The 20,501-nt window shown below is 46.4% G+C and overlaps 1 protein-coding gene across 2 annotated transcripts in view; it reads left to right on the top strand.

Moving 5' to 3' along the window:
- The window catches only part of NAV2 (neuron navigator 2), a 357,485-nt gene that overhangs the window by 154,055 nt on the left and 182,929 nt on the right, over positions 1-20,501 (top strand). Inside the window, exons 5-7 of one of the 2 annotated variants that reach the window (XM_054586001.1) lie at positions 286-544; positions 4,714-4,782; positions 10,208-10,374. In XM_054586001.1, the coding sequence (XP_054441976.1) occupies positions 286-544; positions 4,714-4,782; positions 10,208-10,374 (495 nt within the window). The remainder of the gene's footprint in view (positions 1-285; positions 545-4,713; positions 4,783-10,207; positions 10,375-20,501) is intronic. The other variant, XM_054586002.1, reaches the window with a different exon arrangement.

Here is a 20,501-nt window from a genome sequence, read left to right as displayed (position 1 = left end):
CTGTCTTGCTTGGGACTCTTACTTTTCTGGTTATGTCCTTCCTGAGAGTTTCCTCCTGGCATTTGCCAGACCTCCAGTTGCAACTTGCCTTCTATATCCACTCTGATCCCAGCAGGGAGAAGAAGCTAATTTCTTTGTGGTTGAGGCCAGATTTTATTTGACTGGTGATACCAGTTACATAAGTGTTCGGATTTCGGAATGCAACACACGTGAGGGCTGCAGCAGCCCATTGAACTGGGGCGAGGAAGGACTCCTCCACTAACCACTGTCTCCATTGTCTTGCAGAAATCAGGAATGGAAACCTCAAGGCCATTCTAGGCCTCTTCTTCAGCCTCTCCCGGTACAAGCAGCAGCAGCAGCAGCCCCCGAAGCAGCACCTCTCCTCGCCGCTGCCGCCTGCCGTGTCCCAGGCGGCCGGGGCCCCCTTCCAGTGCCAGGCTGGCACTCCTCAGCAACAGGTGCCAGCCACTCCCCAAGCCCCGTGCCAGCCTCACCAGCCAGCACCGCATCAGCAATCAAAAGCACAAGCCGAAATGCAGTCCAGGTGGGGGCTCCTTGCCAACTGATAATTCTGTTTTCTCCGGGGCCCTCCTTCACATTGACCTAATTCTAGCTTATTCGAACATGTTTGCTATTCAAGCTTCTTCGGTGCTGCGAACTCCTGATAGTGAGTAATTAGCAGGACCTTGAAATGGAGGCTTCCTCCTGGGCCGAGCGGTGATGTGTACGTTTTAAAGTCAGAATCCACAGTGGCCAAAGCTGATTAGCTGCTCCCGCCTTAACTCTGCCCTATGACACACACACTCCTATGCAGTCAACAGCCCCCAAAATGGACTGCAGACTCATTACGTGTGTTTGCCTGTTAGCTGGGTGTTCGGTGTTACACGTGCGAGTAATTTTACTTTTCGGATGCCAGGGTTGTCCTCCAGCAGGTAGCTCTGCTTTGCCTGAAGAGACATGTCAAGAATGAAGAAGAAAGATGGCAAGTGGTCCTTGGCAAGCAGCCAGTTTCCCTAGGGGGGCCGTTGTCCCCGGATGGGAGTGGCTACCGTGACATGTGGCGGGGTTTGTTGGCCTTGGAGCATGGGGAGCTGTGTCGCCGGAGATCCTCTGCTTTGCAGGGCTAGGGCCTGGGTTTTGCTGCTGTTCCCGGAGGGACTGAGGCTTGCCAGTGGGGCTCGCCACAGAATGATGTTCAGACAGAGGGCCAAGGTGGCTAGCGTCTACTGTGTGACAGTGACAATAGTTGCCGTCCTAAACAACTCTGCGAAAGATCCCCTTGTAAAACATTTGTTTTGCTGACAGGGAAAAAAAGGAGGAGATTAGGAATTAGAAAGTTTGAGAAAAGTCCCTAATAATTGTTGTTCGTTTTAGGCTGTAAACCTTTAGCTATCAAACCTCAATGTCACTGATCAAATTGATTGCTTAGTTTTATTTAATATGTGCTGAAGAGTAATGGCTGCCTCCTTCTAGTCCCGGAGCACCAGAATTAAAAATGATAGGGCTTCTTGCACACCTTCACACCCTTACTAGCCACTTTAGTGGGCAAAGCGCAAAGCAGCTCAAACAAAACAGATACCTTATAGACAGGGTTTTTTTTTTTTCACCATGAGAAGGGCTGTTTCCCAATTGTGATGCTGTTAAAAGCACCAGTGATGGGTGTGATGTGAATCAGATCCCCTAATGAATTGTCCAGGTGTATCCAATTCGCATTATGGGAATTTGTGGGCCAGCAGAGATGCCTGGGCCAGCAGTGAGAAATAGACGGCCAGGCAGGCAGCCGGCCTCTGTGCCTTCCCCTGAAGGTCCACTGTCTCATCGGAGATTCCCCGCCTGACCTGCATGCTCGAGTGACCAGGACGCCACTTCCCACCCTGATTCTTTTGGGTCCTTATTCCCTGGGTGATAATTTGCCAGGGGAAGGTTCCTATGCAGGAAAAATTGGGAAATAATCCTGATCAAGTCATTATAACTGTTACTGAAGTTCTCAGAACCTTGAATCTGCCCACAGGCATTTATTTAGTCAGCGTTTGAATGACTTCTGTGTGCAAGCCACTGTTGCAGGCGCCAGGGAAGTCACGGGTGAATGAGATAGCCAAGGTGTCCGCTCTCTAAATTCTATTAGAGGAAGCAGGCACATAAACAGGGAAGAGAAATATCAGATAGTGGAGTTGCAATAAGACAATGGGGTTCGGAGGCATTGGGTCTATAGGAGGATCTCTCTGAGGACGTCACCGAAGTTGAAACATGAATAAGGTGTGAGCCAAGCAGAGGTCAGGTGTGGAGTAGATCAGGCAGAGGGAGCAGCGGACACGAAGGCCCCATGATCGGAGCAGCTGGGCAGACTGGAGAAGCAGAACGGCTAGTGCAGCTGGAGCTAAGTGGGTGGGGGAGGTGAGGAGTTAAAAGGTGGCCTAGGAGCAGAGAGGACTGCCACTATTTCCATGGAATACAGTGTGACTGGTGTCCCCTGGACCTGAGCAGCACTATGGCTCTGAGGACAGGTCACAGAACGCTGGCCAAACTGGAGAAAAGTTTGTATTCCATTCTAAATGTGACAGGAGGCCGTTGGAGAGTCTTGAGTGGGAGGGGGAGTTGATTTGATTTAAATTTTTTTAAACGGTCCCCTGTGCTTCTCTCTGGAGAGTAGGAAGAGGAGGAAGGACCCCAGGTCAGCAGCTTCTGCGGCCCTCTGGACGGTCGTGGCTGGGGTCCGGGTGGTGGAGCAGATAGAGAGATGGACCGACTCAGGGTGTTCTGGAGGATGGACCAGCGGGACGGCAGATTCAGTATCTGGAGTGACGGGGGAAACTCCCAGATAAAGCCTAGACTTCTGGCTTGAGCATTGAGGGAAGTGGTATTTATTGAGATAAGGAAGTCAGGGAGGGGCATAGAAAACTTGGCACCAGAACTCTTACTTTATAGAGCACCTCGCTGCCTCGAGTTCCAAGGAACATGAGTGGGACAACCCTGGGCTTGTGTCACTGGGCTGGGCCAGCCCGAGGCATCCATTTTCATGACAGAGTTTGTTTTCTCCAAAGTCAGGACACCTATCTGCCAGTAAGAAAAAGCATCCTGCTATTAATAAATGCTTTATGTAAAGATGAGCCAAGCTCACCCAAACCAAGCTTTTATATTCCAGAATGGTTCCTGCCATCATGGCCGGGGACAGGGACTGGTCTTTGGAGTTGTTGTCTGTCTCTGCTCCTCCTCTATCTTGTCCAGATTGGGTTACTTCTGCAGAGGACGGGCTTTCTCCATTATATACTGATACTTTCCCGTGTTATATCCAGAGGCTAATCCTGTTTTCCAGCTCGAAGGATATGCTAGCATTCTGGCTATTAATTTTTTAAAAAAAATAGTAAAATTGCCTCACTGGCTCCATTCGATTGTATTACTTTCCGTACATTCTGCCTCTGATAACCAAAATCACAAGGGTGATGGTTTCAATCCCTGATCACCAGTGTCCAGTGTTGGTACAAGCCCAAAATTCCAGGTTTGTTTTGATTCTGTGTTTGAACTTTGTCACATATGAATGTGCCTAAATCCTATACTTCTTGGGATAATAAATGCTAAAACTTGGCAACTTTTCCATCATGTTTGTGGAAAGAGGCGTTGCTGGCGCTGGCCAAGGAAATTTGAGACATTAGCAAGAAGGAGTCAGAGCAACGTTTCCAGTGATGGCCAAATGGAGAGTCACTTCCATCTCTTTACTGCAGCTCTTCTCACTAACCTGCGTGATGGCCGAGAACTCGATCCACATTCTACCTCCTGAAGCTCCTCTCCAGCCCAGAGTCTAGGGGAGGAGCCTAGAACCCAAGACTTACTTCCCTCTCCATCTGTGTCCACCTTGCGTATTATCAGTATTCAGCTGTTGAGGGAAAATCCAGAAAATTGCTTTATTTAAAAAAAAATTTTTTTTGTCTATTCCCTTCTGTCTCTTCCTTTACTTCAGAAAGAGGTATGGACAGTATTCTTCAAACTTGGCTCTCTTAATTTATAGAGCCAACATTGTATTTCTTACCTCAGATCATTTTATGACATGGTATAGCATGTATGGATTCAAGAAAGGTAAGTATTTCCATCTTTCGTAAGTCAGTAAAGGAGTTAAAACTTTTTCTTTGATTAAGCCCAACCAAGATTTTTCAGATGTACGAATTTATGGTTTATAGCCCAAAACTTAGTACATTCAGAATACTTTAAATGATCATTTTTAAACCACTAAGCAAAAGTTTCCAAGACCAACAAAACTGGCAAACATCTATACCCTTTTTGGGTCAACTTTGCAGGACATTCAGGATATTCATCAGAAAAGCACCCGGGGAGAACAGGCATGTGGTATAAAACCATCTGTGTCCTTTAGAAAGGCATCAAGTTTTTTGTTTTTAACATGTCAGAGACCCCTTGCTTTAACGTTTTATTGTGGGAAAAGGCCTTAGAGCGACTGGTTGCAAAAGATGATACTGGGTTTTGAAAAGAAAAAAGGAAACCTCAAACGTGTTTTGATAATCTTGATAGCAGTTGCTTCACCTTGGGAATTCATCAAATCAGAATAGTTAGGCCTGGAAAGAAAGCTGCATGTTGTGGGGAAAGCGGGCGGAGAGAAGACCAGAGCGTCCCCATTGTCCTAAGACCCCTGCTGTTACTTGTGTGTCTAATGTATCTTCTCTCCCTCACTCAGCTCTTCCACTTTTTTCTTTTCCCATCATACAGTGCATCATCCAAGGACTCATCTCAAAGCAAAATCATCCGCTTCACTCTGGGTCAGAGAAAGATCTCTAGGTTAGACTTCCTGTCCTGCAAAGCATGGTTTCGCCCCAACCCATTGTTCCCTTTGTTCCTGCTATGCTTCTTTGGGTCCCTGCCCCGTCCCCCCGTTTCATGTTTGCAGTTCCAGAAAACCAAACATGCTTTGGCTAATGTTGGAGAGTTTTGAGAGTGGGGTGGGTGGTGGGTGGGGGGGGGTGGGGGGGAGCATAGGTAAATGAGGTTGAGGTGTACATAACGTTTCTGCATTTCATTGATTGTGGTTCTGATTGCTTGGTCACCGAAATCCATTCTGATTTAGGGAGAGGGAAGTGTCTAGGTGGTTTATGTAGCGGTTTTATGGGAGTTTGGCTTCCTGCTCTCTCCTGACCCTGATCCCACCTCACCTGCATCTTGTTTATGTGTGTTGTGCTTTTTGTTGTTGTTGTTGTTAAATTACTTCATTTTAAAATAAAAAGTAGGCTTGCTCGCTAGTTCCCTTGACTCAAGAGTTTGGCGCCCTACCCTTGCATCCCATGAGGACCCATTCTAGGGTATGGGAGGTGCCAGTTATACCACTGTATCTACTGTTAACACTCCTTGAATGCTTGTTGTACACCAGTTTGAATACATTATCTTATTTAATCCTCACATCAGTCTTATTGTGCTAGGTCAAGTTATTATCCACGTTTTACAGGTAAGGAAACTAAAATTCATGAAGTTTGGTAAGTTACGCAAAGCCGCACAGCAAACAGAAAAACCAGGATTTGAGCCCATGTGATTAAACCCCAACACCCCCACTTTACCCACTGCATACACTTCTCCCCCCGCCTTGTTGAATTCTAGCATTTACATGGTTGTTGAAGCCGTTTTTTAAAATCTTACGTTGCAACCATTACTCCTGGCCTCTTGCCTCACATTGCCCTTACAGGATCCTAACAGAAAGAGAATCTCTTGCTCACGACACCTAGTCTTGATTTTTCATTACATTCTCACTTAAAGTGAATGGGATACCCGCACTTCACTTCTGTCTGTATTCATGTAACGTGTACTGACCCTGCTTGCTGCCCCTGTTCTCAAGCTTTAGTGCCTTTCCTAACCAGAGCTGACTTTTCTAAACAGCGTGCACACTGGGAGACTCAACTCAGGATCTGCCTGACGGGAGGTGGGAGGAGGAGCCTTTCTGTAGAACAAGTCAGCATGTTCCCCAGACTTGGTTCTGGGATCGTGTTCATCTGGGAATCCACATTCATAGCCATGTGTCTTCGTTCGGGCTGCTGTAACAGACCGCCGTAGACTGGGCAACTGAAACAACAGAAATTTGCTCATTGCAGTTTGGAGGCTGGGAAGTCAGAGATCAGGGTGCCAGGCCAGTCGGCATCAAGTGAAGACTCTCTTCCATGTATGTAGATGGCCATGTTTTTGTTGTGTCCTTGAACGGTGGAGAGCAGAGAGGCAGTGAGACCTCTCCCACCTCATCTTACAGGGCACTAACACCATCGTGAGGGCTCCACCTTCATGACCTAATTACCTCCCGAAAGCCCCTTCTCTGGACACCATCACAGTGGGGATTAGGGTTACATCTGACTTTGGAGGTGAGTGGGAAGCAACACACAGACAGGCAGTGCCATGCTGGTGACAGCGTTCCCTAACAGAACACAGAGCCCAAGTCAGAGCAGACACACGCTGCAACTGGCAAACGGGGTTCCTGTGCTTTTGAGTGTCCCACCATGTCCATACACAGGAAAGGAAAGAAGACAGGCAAGCTTGGAGGAAACATAGGCTTTAGTGTTTGTTCACACAACGTGCTTAATTCTGGGAGATAAAACATGAGCTAGCTGGGCAAAGGTCTCACTGGGAGCCCATGCCCACCTCGTGCTTGGTTTTGTTAGGGGTCCCAGATGATGGCAGGAGGCCGTGGTCGGGAGGCACGGGGAAGTGAGGAAGCACTGACGGATAAGGGTGGGTCTGCCCCTGCCCAAGGATCCACTGGGCGCAAGGCTTTCAAGCTGACCCTCTGGCTTCCTGCAAGGTCATATCCCTCACCTAGAGTTTCTTTTGGATGCATGTGGTCACTGATGAGGCCAATAAAGGGATGCTCTTTGTTTCACTATTTGCTTAGCTTGGCCTTCCCTTACTCCCCACTGCCCATCCCCACTCTGGAGCACAAGCCTGATGAGCATTGGAGCTGATCAGGCACCACTAAGTGTCGCAGTAAGTTTGTTTGCCCAGAGAAACAGCCCTACTCCTTCTGGCTGAGTAGGAAGCCTCTCCCAGAGCTCTGGAAATAGGTCTCTGGTTCACGTGCAAACACCTTGAGCCAAATGCCTTGAGGTAGGCATCAGGGATATTCGGCAGGTAGAAGGCCTCACCCTTGAATCTGGATGCAGGGAAGGGGCTTATGGAGAGAACTGGTACAGGAATGAAGGATTTTCATGCATTTCTGCCTTTGACACTGTTCTTGTCTCTTGGGCATCCCTGGTGAGCTCTAGGTACTTGGGGTCATTCTACCTGCAGGAAGCAGTGGCTGAGAGTGCATCTTGGTGTTTAAATTGAGTGAAAGCTCATGTGCACCACTGACCATGTGACCTGGGCAAATTATTTAGTCTCTATGAGCCTGTGTTTCTTTATTGGTAAAATGGGATAGTCCTGCCTCAAAGTGTGATGTGCTTTATGTAAAGTCATTTCTAATCCTTCAGTACTTGGCAAGTAGTGTAGTAAGTGCAGCGTAACTAGTTGATGTGGTGTTTGGGGTTGACCTGGGCTGGGTAGGTCAGGCAACTTCCATAGGTCCCACAGAGTTATCTCTACGTGACCGTCGCATGAAGAGGAAGCAGTGGGGCGAGAAGTTTGGCCCAGCTGTTGAAAAGCAGATGCTATAGAGATGAGAGATTTAGCATTTAATCATCTTGTCTAGCAAAAAGCATCTCTGATTAGGATCCCCGCCCCCTGCGGCCCTGAGCATGTGCACGCAAGCTGCCATCCATCCTGGGAGGGCCATCTTCTGCTTTGAAGTGGTTTTAGGGGGAAGAACAGCTTTCTTCCCACCAGCACGTACAGCGCATGGAGCCGGGATGCACTCGCAGGTTACGTGCCGGGAACCATAGCTTTACCGCCCTTCCTGCTGGGCTCTGCACATGTTGGAGAAATTGACCAAGGCTCCAATAGCAGGTTTTTTCTTCTGCCCCTTTGTTCCACCACATCCCTTAAACATAATTTAAAAAAAAAACAACAAAAAACAATATGTGTATGTTCAAAAGGACGCATCTGTGTCCTCTGTCATTTTGTAACTGTGTTTGGACATGGAATGGTCATGAGAAATGGAGCTGCTCTTCCAAAGGAGCCATTGGAACCTTCTGGCACTGTAAGTGATGCAGGGTGTACATGAGACAGGGCGGACTTGCCATGCTCCTCTCTCTTTGCTGTTCTGCAGCAAGGCAGGCACCCTGGGAAGCACCTGCTGTGGTACCTGCAGCTGTTCGCCATGAGCGAGACCCAGCTCTTCAGCAAAGAGGGATTCTAATGTACAGACAGCAGCTGCTTCTGGGCTGGGGCTTGATAGAAATTCTCCTGACGCACAAGGATGTTAATAATGATGAACTTCAGAATGTTAGCCAGAGGCCTAGGGTCTGTGTCACTGTGAACTAGAAGGTAGTCAGCGATTCTGCTCTCAGCCTCCCTAATTAACCCTCATTGCTGGGGGGCAGGACAATGTTCGAGACTCATAGTGACCTACTTCCCCAAGCCCCAGAACACAATGGACCGACCTTTCCCCCTCATTACAGGCCTCCCTCTGCAAAACACCTCTGCCTCTCAGCATTACTCCCTACATTCTTGCCCTGTACTCACATTCCCATGCCACATTTACTCTTGGGTTGCTTTTATTTGGAAACTTCCCCAACCACCCACCAAACTTCAAGGTTATCATTTTCTTTCTTGAAATTACTTCCGAACTTTGCATGTTCTTTTATCAATACGCATGTTACTTAGATGTCACCTGCATTGGAAGCAGGACCAAGCAGTACCGAGACCCCACTGCCGGACCTCCTCGGTCGGTTGTGCTGGCCACACTGGTTCCCAGACATTGGCACTGGCACTGCTGGTCTTACGCCCCACTCTGTGCCTGTCTTTGTGGGTGAATATCTTCTCCAAACAAGACACGGTAAATTAACAGAGGGGCCGGGCCTCCTAGTGTAGTGGGAGGTGATGCCTCTTTGGGGGAAGAGCTCACCCCTTTCCTTCTCTCCTAGTTCCCCATCAGGGAGCGGGGCCAGCTTCTCCTTAACTGTACAAATTTACAGTCCTCTCACACCAGCTCATGTTCTCTGTTTACTCTACTGCTACCTTTCTTGCTTGGCCAACAAGAAATAATTTAAAAGTGATTGCCTGCTTATATCTAAAATGCTTCCAGACTGCAGACTCCTTTCGTGCTTACAGATTTGAGTGGAAAGGGAAAGCTGAAAGCTTTATACGTTGAAAAGTCAGACTTTCACTAGGTCTCATGCTAGTCGGCTGAGGTTCCAGTGGCTTCCAAACACAGCTAAGTGGGTTTTAGCAGAAAGGTATAACTAAATATTTCACCATTTATTCATCTTTCAACTTTGATGATTGGAAACAGCCTTAATAGTCCCTGAACCAAAATTCTGCTTGGGGTCTTACCCTTAACTCTTTGGGGAATGGGCCATAATATCTTTAGACGCATTAGATGTCGGCTGACTTTATTTCCCAAACCACCCCAAATGAGGTGTTTTATTTAAAGGGAAACTGCATGTGTCTTTAGGCTAACAGATTCCTCCTGGTTTTATAGAAAAAATACGATTTTATCTGTCCACTGGGCAGAGAAGCTAGGCTTCAGCCTTAGAGTAGTGCCTGTGGAGACAGGCTGTCAGGTGTTGAAGGAAATGTGTGTCTGAACAGTGTTTCCGTCCAGGCCTTGAGTTTTCATTGCGCAGGTGTTGGGCTCTGAGTGGTAGCGGTTTCCTTTCTGATTATTATAAATTGTCTTTTTCTTGATACTTACATGTCTGGAATATGGCAGATGCCATTTGCAACACACAAGGTAAACAGTTTATAGAGTCTTAATGGGCCTTTATGTTCCACACTTGATAGAATTGGAGGTGACATGGTTTGGCCCTATTGTACAGTAAAAACACTCATTCAAGAGAAAAAGGAAGATGGACTTTGTATTTTCAGTCAGCACATATATTCATATATTTTTTTCTCCAAAATGTCTCTCAGTGCTCAAAGGAAAACTGCTCACATTTTGCGATTGGACTTATAGGGGTCATTACTAGCCTAGCTGTTTGTAGTGGTCCCAACTAAATTCTGTGACCCGCCAACCTTTGCAGACCCAGTGTCTCGAATGGTTTCTTTTATCTCCTGCATGGCTGCAGTCCCTTCTCCTAAGATACTTCTGTTCTTCTGAGGCTGAGTCTGTTACTCTGTTGCTTTTGCATTTCAGACTCCCAGGTCCTACTGCTCGGGTATCCGCTGCAGGCAGCGATGCCAAAGCTCGAGGAGGATCGGCAGCTGCTAACAACCGACGCAGCCAGAGCTTTAACAACTATGACAAGTCCAAACCAGTCACCTCCCCGCCCCCGCCCCCGCCACCAAGCAGCCATGAGAAAGGTGAGTCACCGTCTTCGGGTCCTTTTGGTCATCTTTCTTAGAGCAGATCTGATTCCTTTGGGTGAATTCAGTCGGCGGTGGAGTTGCTAATAGGGTTTTGAGAATGGGTCACAAGGACAGATTTAACTGGCAGGAACTTCGTTAGCAGAGGCATTAATAAAGTGGGGAGATATTGTTACATAGATTCATAGTTGCCAGCAAGAATAGCTGTATTTGTTTGGGTGGGGCCCATAAGAAACCTGGCTACAGGTAGAAGCAATGCAGATCTGCAATTTAAGAATAAATTTTCCTAGACCATGCAGTAGGTAGTTTTCCAAAAACGCAAACTTCTTCAGGTGTGCATTTTAGCATGAGCTAAAGAGCTTTTTGCCCATCAGAAGTGATGTGAGGGAAGTTACAAGGGAGTTTTCACCCTTTGAATAAAGTCAGAAATGTGGGTTGGCTACTTGAAGATCTTGACTACATTTAAGGAACAGGCAACATTGCTCTTGGTGTTCTGATGCTGGAACTTTTACCAAAAAAGGATATGCTTTTTCACTATATACAGCACTGAGCTTTTAGGATGGAGATGAAGAGTGGCCCCACGGGGGCTCTTGCACAGAGCTGGTCAAACCAGCTTTTGCTTGCTTCAGTGTGTGTCCATTAGGCCTTGGAGAAGGGAGAAACTGAGGCAGCTTGGAAGATTCTTCAGAAAGGGGCAGAGCTCTCCTTCATTTCTCCCAGACAGGGTGGGCTGGACTTGTTAGGGAAACATGCTCAGGTCTCATGGACGCTTCGTAGGGCTTGTCTTGCATGTGCCCTTTTCTCGCAAGACCCAGGAGAAATGCCTTCCACTCCCTATGGGGCTCCAGGCACCCGGGCAGCCTACGGCTGCGAATGAAATCAGAACCTCCCCCACCCACCCTCCAGCTCGGGGTGACTTGGTTTAGTGGAGCGGAGTATCCCCACTTCCCAGAGTAGCAGGGAAGATACGAAGGAAATTTATATAAGGCTGACAGATACACATGACAGAAAGTTTCCCAGACAAGGTATTGGGAACGCACTCTGTAACTAGCAGTAAAGCTATGACCAGGATGTCTCAGCCAGTCAAGGCTCTATGTGATCCAGCCTTTGGCTTCGGCCTCACACAAGCCATTCTTCCTCTTCCTTCTTCCCCATACCTGCCCTTCCCCTCACCTCCTTTCCTTATCTTTACCATACCCAGGTGTTTGGGGGTTTTTTTTAACATTTTAAAAAAGATTTTATTTATTTTTAGAGAGAGGGGAAGGGAGGGAGAAAGGGAGGGAGAGAAACATTCACACAAGTGAGAAACATCCATCGGGGTTGCCTCTTGCACTCGCCCCAGCTGGGGACTGAATGTGTAGCCCGGTCATGTGACCTGACCGGGAATTGAACTGGTGACCTTTCACTTTGTGGGATGACGCCCAACCAACTGAGCCACAGTGGTCTGGGCCCAAGTATGTTCTTTTTAAAAGTGTGTTTAAATTACAGAAATAATATATGCTTTTAAAATGGTACAAGTATATATCAAATAAAAGTTCTCTTTTATATGCTCCCTGAAGGATTCCAATATAAACCATCCTATGCATATCCTTCAGCACTTTCACCATATATTTATGTGTGTGGTTATACGCCTATTTATATATATAGAAAGGTTTTTGTTTTTTATATAAATAAACTACTAAGTTTTATTGAGTCCCTACTATGTGTCTTATTGAATTCCCCCAAACAAACTGTGTTGACCCCTGTTTTGCAAAGGATGAAGCTAAGGCAAAGAGAGGTTAAGTACTTGGTGAGTTCACCCCAGGGATAGTGAGAGGTATAGTTGGGACTGAACCCAGGCACTTTGGCTCCAGAACCGTGATTAATATTGTGCTTTTCCTGGCCACGGAAAAGCACTGCTACAGGCCTTACCCACTGAGAGCTAGTTAAAGATGCGCAGGCTGAGCTCGAGGGGGGAGTTGGGAAGATGTGAGGGGAAGCCTGTGCCCTCTGTTGGGCCAGCCCACCCTTGTCCCATGGCCATTTGAAGAGAAACTGAAGGATGGATATGAGACCTTGCCAGGGTTGTCCTACCTTTTGGTGTCTCTGGGCCACACATTAAATACATTGTGATGCATAATCACCAAAAAAAAAAAATGTCATACTGTTTTGAATAAATTTACAGTTTTGTGTGGGGCCGCATTCATAGGCATCCTGGGCCACGTGCGGCTGGGGACCGCAGGTTGGACACCCCTGCCTGAGTCTAAAAGATTGAGGAAATGACGAAGAAGGTCCTTGCGGGTGGAACAGGCGTGGGAGGAGGCAGGGTTGATGGCTCGGACCATGTCCTTGAGCCCATCACAGACCCAGGGCCATCCACGTAGCCTCGCCAGCTGCTGTCCATTAATGCCGGGACAGCCACCAACAGAGAGCCATGAGGCCCTAAAGGCCTGTGGCTGTGACTTGCGGTAGAGGTGTCCCTTGAAGGAAACATTTTGGTGTCCGAAGAAGGATGTTCACTTTTCTTACTTGATCGTCACAAACATTCTGTGAAGTAAATAATACTAACTTTATTTTACAGATAAAGGAAATGAGGCTAATTGAGATTTTGTAACTTGTCCTCCCTGGCAGTTGAGCACCAGAATTCATAACCAGCTTCAACTCTAGATTTGAACTCTGGCTCTCACCTGTCCCCGAGGGTGTCTGTAATGAGGAGCAAGTGAGGCAACACATGTGAGATGCTTTGCGAGCTGTGACACTCACAAAGTCCAGTTACGCATTCTGAACGATAACAGCAACGGACAGCGGTCCCAGGTGCGTGGGAGCTGGGATAAAGCAGGCTTGGGGCAGGTCTGGATATGTTTTATTTTAATAGTTTTCCACCATCCTGAAGTAAGAAGGCAGTGTGATTTTTGTATTTCCTCCTCCTTTCTTTATGGTCCCTATGTTGTCCCTTGAATCTGGTCTCGATTGCAGGTTATGAGGTAGCTAGCTTACAGGCAGCATATAGCGTGTGCCGAGGGAACAGAAATAACCCAGTCTCCTCACCACGTGTAAGACACAGCCGGTACTCGGTGCATGAGAAATTGCCCTTCACCCTGAGAAGTCTTGGAAAGAGACACACTTGTGAGCAGGTAAATTGCAGCTCAGTGTGGTTGGTGCTGTAGTTGCGGTATGGACCACTTTCAGATGAGGTTAAGTTCATGATACAGCCTCAGAACCTGTCTGTCAGAGCTTTCTTGTGAGTCAGGCAGGCCCTGATTGCATTGCGTCTGGCATTCCACTCTTAGGTGAACCAGTTGATAGATTTTTTTGTATGTAACCTGTTGGCTTAGGAATTCTGCAACTAGCAGGTGATCTAATCACATCAGTGAGTTAAGTGAGAAATTCATTATTCTGTTAATAAGTGACAAAAATATTTCAACACCTCATCTCGATTTTTAAAAGGATGCTAAGAGAAATAAAAGGAAATTGTAACAGGCCATTTAAAAAAAAACAAAAAACTCCAGAGCACTTTATACTTTGTGGAGAAATGGTAAGGATTTCTTCCTGAAATCTTGTCCAAAGATGCAAGTGCCCTCTTGCCATTATCTGTAAACTTAGTTCCGATCATAGTGAACCATCGCCTGGGATAGGAAACAGAGGAAAGTCATAATAATTCGTAGCTAGAAAAACCTGTGGACCCACCCAGAATTCATCAGCCTGTTCCATAAAGTGACCAAGCGCTCAGTTGATAGACGTAAAAACCAGAAATGTTTCAGTACACAGCACCACACCTGTGAATTTTCCTGCAGACTCTGATCTCAGTTTTTGCAGTTTGAGGGAGTCTGCAGATCGCTGGCTTTTAGGAAAAGCTGCCTGTTGTTGTTACTGGCCTCACGGTCAGGCCCACCTGTGGTTCCGGCAGCGGCTGGTCACAGGCAGCAAGGTCTGCCTTGCTGCCCCCGGAACCTGTCAGCAGGTTCTGCGGTGAAACGTCTGTCAAGGCGTCAAGGAGCGCCCAGCGCCCCGTGGCTGTTCACGTCCTCCTTTGGCTCTGGGGCTTCAGACCAGCATCTCAGATTTTCACGGGAGAGGAATGACCTGTCTTTTTTCAACATCGGTGACATTATCTGTTTTCCTTCTCTCTCTTCTGAACGGGTTAACGCCGCCAGAAATCTAATACATGGCAGCACTGTTTGGTCCGTCGTGTGGATTTGAAATGTTTCGTATTACTAGACTGAATTCTGTGCATATGGAAGATGTTCTTTTCTGATAATAGGGTTTTTTTTCCATTTTGTAGAAAGCATATCTTTATTACATTTTCATCATAAAAATTATGAAAGAATATTCAAACAACACAGAAATGTATTAAAAGAAAAAGAACACCACATAATCCCATCTCCCAGAAACAGCCACTGTTTACCACTTAGTTTGTAATACTCTGTATTTCTTTTTTTTCTTCATGTATATACCATCACATTTTGATACATTTTTCCTAATGTTTATTATTTGCCAGGTACTAAGTACTTTGCTGTCTCACACACACATGCATATTACTTTTAGAATCTTATAAATAAAATCAACAAATCTAGGATAGCCTTTTTATAGGTCATTCTTCATAATAGCTGCACAGTACTCCACTGTATGAATTTACCTTAATATTTTTAACCACTTTAAGTTGCTTCTAATTTTTTGATATTATAAATTGTACTAAGATGAATATCTTTGTATATCTCTTGCATGCATACAGTCACTTCAGAGGAATTGCTACATTAAAGGGTATGCACATTTTACAGTTGTTTTAATATTGCCAAATTTTGCTCCCAAAAGATTATACCTATTTATAATCCCCATCAACAATGTATGAAGGGCTAATTTCTCTATACACTTGATACCACTTTTATTTTCATTCCCTTGGGCAGAAAATACTATTTGAAATGAAGCAAGTTGTTTTAAGAAGCTATTTGAAATAAAACAAGATCATTGGCCATTTTTACTGACCTTTGCTATGAGTTGCAACCAGTGACCTTGGCATAGTACAAAAGCTCTTGAATTTGAGACCAAGCTCCTTGCTGGCTAACTTGACCCCACTCAAAGCTCTCGCCTTCTCCAGGCCTTAGTTTCTCCTTCTGTAAAGTGAGTCTGGGGTTGTCCGTCACTGTCACTGAGAAGTGCGAGTGAATTTTTCAGTTTTGACTGGCCACTTGGCCTTGTCTAACGTGAGCCCTGTTAGCGCTTTCTGGTAGGACTCCTCCTCTGGCCTTTATTCTGTGTCACTTCCTTCCTTTTTGTTCACTCCTGCCTGTCCTAGGCAGGAGAGGAGGGCCAGACAGGGCTGGAGACAGAGTTTTACAGCCTTCAGCACTATGTCATGTCTGAGTAACATTAGGCCCATTGATTTAGAATCTCTATAAACTTGTCACTTTGTGGTTGGCGCACCAAGTTCTTTATCTGAGTTAGTGATGGGGAGATGTAACTGAAGAAGTCTCCATGTCCTGCCACCAGCCAGGATTCTGACATAAATTTGCAGTTCAGACTAGAGGGAACGAGTTCAGTGGTCCAAGTCACGCAGAAAAGAGTATGGCCGGAGTGCCTCTGTTCCTTGTTTCTCTCATTTGTTCGTTTCTTCACTCTTTATGTTTCCAGCATTGGGCTTATTGTAGTGACAGGGAGAACTGGAACACAGACTCTGCCTCCTAGAGGCTCACGGCCTCCGCGGGGGGCCGGTGCTCGCATGTCTTGTAATAGAGACATGCTCGAAGTTGTGTGGAAAGAGATGAAATTAGCCAGGAGGGGTTGGGGAGGACTTCAGAGAGGTGATATCATTTGCGATGATTTCTCTCTCCAGATGTTTGCTGATAGGAAGAGAAGGGAAGGCTGGGGAGCGATGACTCTGCCTGCTCTTCCAGGCCAGGGGCTAATCAGAGAGGGCAGCTGCGGGGGTCACTTTATCATACACCCTTGTCCTGTGGAGGGCCCGTAGAGGGGAAACTTCTGCAAGGTCATTTGAGTGGTGGGGCGGGGCCTCCCTCGGCATCAGGAGCTTGCCATTCCAGAGCTGTATCCCGGGCCGGGGGGAGCGTGGGTGCCTGTCAGTGCTCAGTGGGTAATCGTCTCTGTTAGGGAATCAGCCGGGAAGTCACCAGGACCCTTTAACCAGAGCCTAATTGCCTAAGGGCTTAAAAAGCCAGCCTAGAAGTTCAAACCACGGGGTATCATTGGATTTGAAGAATTCCTAGGGGATCCCCTGGAAATGGGACTCAGTGAACCCTTAGACCATTTGTTGAGGCCACAGGCAGGATGAATTAGAAGCTACCAAACTTAAGGACCTCACATGCCACTGGAAGGAAAAAAACAAAAAGCCTAGCGTGTGTTGGAGAAGTTGCACCAGTCAGAACAGTTATCTTAAGAGAAAAGATTTAGGGTCTTGCAGTTAAAAGCGTTTCCCTTGAAGGCAGATGACTGAGTTTGAGGTCTGGCCTTGCCCCTCCCCAGGAATGTGGCTTTGTTTGGGCAAACGCAGTGCTCACCAGGGCATCTGCTCAGGACCAGCCCCAGCACACCAGCCTAGGCCACACATGGCACTGTTCTGCTCAGAAAAATATACACAGGAGCCAGAGGCTGCTGGCAGGGCTGTGTGGTGTTTCTTTTCCATAGGTGCCATCGTGGCAGCAGTGTGTACAGCGGTCCACACAGCCATCCAGGTGTTACTGCTGTCCTCTCCCACCTCAGGTAACAGCTTAGGTGCGAGGGGACAAGACTCTCCTAGGCAGGTGCAGAAGTCATGTTAGCGCAAAAGCCACATGTCCCACAGGAGCCAGGCTCTCTGGTAGCAGCTCCATAGGCATAACTTCCAGGATCCCCTCAAGGATTAGGCCCGATCGGTAGCGTCACAGCCCTCAGAGAAGCCCCAGGTGATGGCATGTCCTCCAGGAGGTATTTAAACTTCAATTATAGCTTCTCAGTGCACGTGGGTTTAACTAGCCAGAGTCATTTTTACCATGAGCAATATGTTGCTTAGTAACGGGTGACACTCTGTCTTCATCAGGTGTCCAGAGGAACAGTGTTACAAGGTTAACCCAAGGTCAAATTCTCCTTCAGAAGGAGAAAATATTTTGTAATCCTTTTCCAACAGCGAGTCACCCCACATCTTGGAGATTCAGTTCCTTTACCTGGGAAGTGGCAAAAGGCTGCTCTAGCCTAAGGGATGGGAGAAAGTTCAACATGAAGCTTGCTTTCTAATTTTTTATATAGCCCAATTCAAGTTTTCTGCAGACATTTCTATGAAGAATATGACTCGTTTCCTGAGAGCTGGAGTGTATACATCGTGGGTTTCATTTGCATGGCATGAAAAAACATTGCCAAGCTCTGATCTTTTGAGATGTTTGTATCATTGGTTAGTTCCCTGTCTGTCCGTGGTTCCTGTTATCAGGTGCGTGGGCGGAAGGTGACCCCTCCTACGGTGAAGGCGGGCTTTGTTTTTCTACTTCGCATTTCTTATCAGTTTCCTTTTGTTACAAATAATTGATGTTTTCTAATTGAATAGGTGAAAAGACCTATTCAAACACATGGCCTGTAACTCCAAAATAATGCCCAGCCAGTCACATTTCCTGCTCCCACGCAGTATGTGCAGATGGCCCATATGGGATCTGAGAGAAAGCAGGTCCAACGTGGCAGATCTCTGTTCAGTCTGAAGCATACCACTCCGGTCCCATGATCTGGTGAGACAGTAAATTCAAGACTCTAGACTGTCGTTTCTCCAAATATGATTAATGGACCATCGACACAAGCATCTCTTCAAGTAAATGCTAAAAACACCAATCCTGAGGCTTTGCAAAGCTTGTCCTTCTAATTCAGATTTCTGAGTGAGAGCCCAGAAGTCTGCATTTACACCCCGGCCATGTTTACCACACTGAAGCTGGAGAGCCCCTCTCCTAGGAGGGCTTCTCGGTTACCTTTGAAAGGACGTGCCATCTTCTAACTGCCCTTCAGTTCTCAGTACTACGTGGTAGTGTGTTGCGTTGGGAAGTGGAGATAATGTCGTAAGACACCCTTAATGCTTGGCATATAGGAGGAGCTCAATAAATAGGAAACCATTTAAATTTGCTTGTACATTTTGTTGTACATATATTGGGTTGGCCAAAACGTTCATTTGGTTTTTTTCGTAAGATGGCTCTGGTGGCACTTGGTTGTCTTTAAATTCATTTGAAACAATTTTGTTAGATTGTATTGTAACAGCTGTCATATCCGTGTGCATTTTAAAAAAGAGAAACATCCAAATTGTTGAATTTTTGCATAGCCATTTTAATATTGAAGAGGGAAGAAAATAAGCAGCATTTTCAACAGTTTATGCTGTATTCATTCAAAGAAGGTAAAAACTCAACTGAATTGCAAAAAAAAAGATTTGTGCAGCGTATGGAGAAGGTGCTGTGACTGATCGAATGTATCAGAAGTGGTTTGTGAAGTTTCATGCTGGGAGTCTCTCGCTGGATGATGCTGCACAGTCAGGTAACAGTTGATAGGGATCAAATCGAGACGTTAACCAAGAACAACCAACATTATACCACGCAGGAGACAGCTGGCATACTCAAAATATCCAAGTGAAACATGGCTTTTATTTTATGGGAAAAAAAGCATACAAACTTCTTGGCCCATGCAGTATTTAAATCCACCCTCAGAACCAGCAGCGCAGACCACCGGGTAGACTGCACTCTGCTGGCACAGGCTTCCTGTCTTCTGTTGGCTTCGTGCTCTTGCCTCGCTCATCTCTAGTGAAGTTCTCAGTTTCATTTTTAAAAACTTTCAATGCTACCTTGCTTCAGTTGAGCTAACAGAAAAGAAGGAAAAGGGTTTTGCTTCTGTATTTAGGCCGGGAATACAGAAAAGGGCGTATCCTTGTGGGGTCCAGAGATCGTAGCAGAGGGAATGCAATGCAAGGGGTCGCTCCAAGGGAGGGAGGCAGCTCACCCTTTCCCCGGTTGGAAAGTCATCTCCTGGCTTAGTCTCCTCAGCCCTTGAAGAGCAAGGTGTCCCTTGGTGAGTATGAGAGCACCATCTTTTCAGGTCAAGGGTGAGCACCAGGGAAACTACCTAGAGAGGAGCTCCAGGAACGCACCTTCCTTCCTGCCCTCCTTCCTAGATTTTGTCCTTAACTTCTACCATTAAACTAAAGTCAAACACAAAGGTGGAAGCAGTGGTATCTGGCATAGTCTCTCTGGCCACCTTTGAAAACCATTTTCTTGATCTACTATGTAATTCAGGAGCTGTCGGAGGAAGAGACTCATCCATCCCTCTAAATGTATGAAACTAATAACCTTCAAAGCTAAAGCCATCCTTAGCTTGGAATAAGAAGGAAATAACCATGTTTGGTTTTCTCTAACTGTAGATGGTTTCAAGGCCAATATGTGAGTTTATGGTTCTGCTATGTATTCTTTCTCTGACTTTTTTGTAATAGGAAGGATGAATAAACAGAGAAAATAAATCATTCAGGAAGATGAAATCTATCTGATGAGTCTTGGGTTGGGATAGAAAATGACTGGGCGATGTTCATCTCAGCTTCAGGTGATGAATGTCAGCATTTCCTTTGCTTCCACCTGCTGTGAGGAAAGCGTCGCTCATACATGAATTTCATTTCAGGGATCATTGGTGGGGGGAGTATTTACATTTCTGGGTGCTCTCATAGTCATTTTTTATCCAGGTGTCATCTGCAGTCAGGGCTTAGTTTAGTCATTGATTTAAATGTTCTTTTTTAAAAAATATTTTTCTTCTCCAAGTTAGGTGTTTGGCAGTGTTCATCAGCATGAGAAGACAGATATGTTTTGGATGGAGATGTCAGAGGTGGGGTCACATGGAGAATATGCATCTTCACGATAATTGGCACAGCACATGCACGTTGTGAGCCTCTGCTGCCCCCTGCTGCCCAGGTTCTGTATCGTGACTCTTGACTGGAGCCTTGGTTTGCAGCCTGGCATTCTCAGGGCACTCTGTTTGGGAAGATAAAAGACTTCAGACAGGACCTTCCCACATTTGTTTCGTCCATTTGGGATGATGCACATGGCCTGAAGAAAACCCACAAGGCGGGCGTGATCAGGTTTATGTGGCAGGGTGGAAGCTTTCTCTCGGGTGCTGAGGAAGCGACAGCAGGCCTGAGCTAAAATCGGCCT

This window comes from Pteronotus mesoamericanus, unplaced genomic scaffold (assembly GCF_021234165.1).
Source record: "Pteronotus mesoamericanus isolate MK-2021 breed Mesoamerican mustached bat unplaced genomic scaffold, CSHL_Meso_final contig_90, whole genome shotgun sequence".
Classification (NCBI taxonomy): domain Eukaryota; kingdom Metazoa; phylum Chordata; class Mammalia; order Chiroptera; family Mormoopidae; genus Pteronotus; species Pteronotus mesoamericanus.
This window is presented reverse-complemented; position numbering and strand designations above follow the sequence as displayed.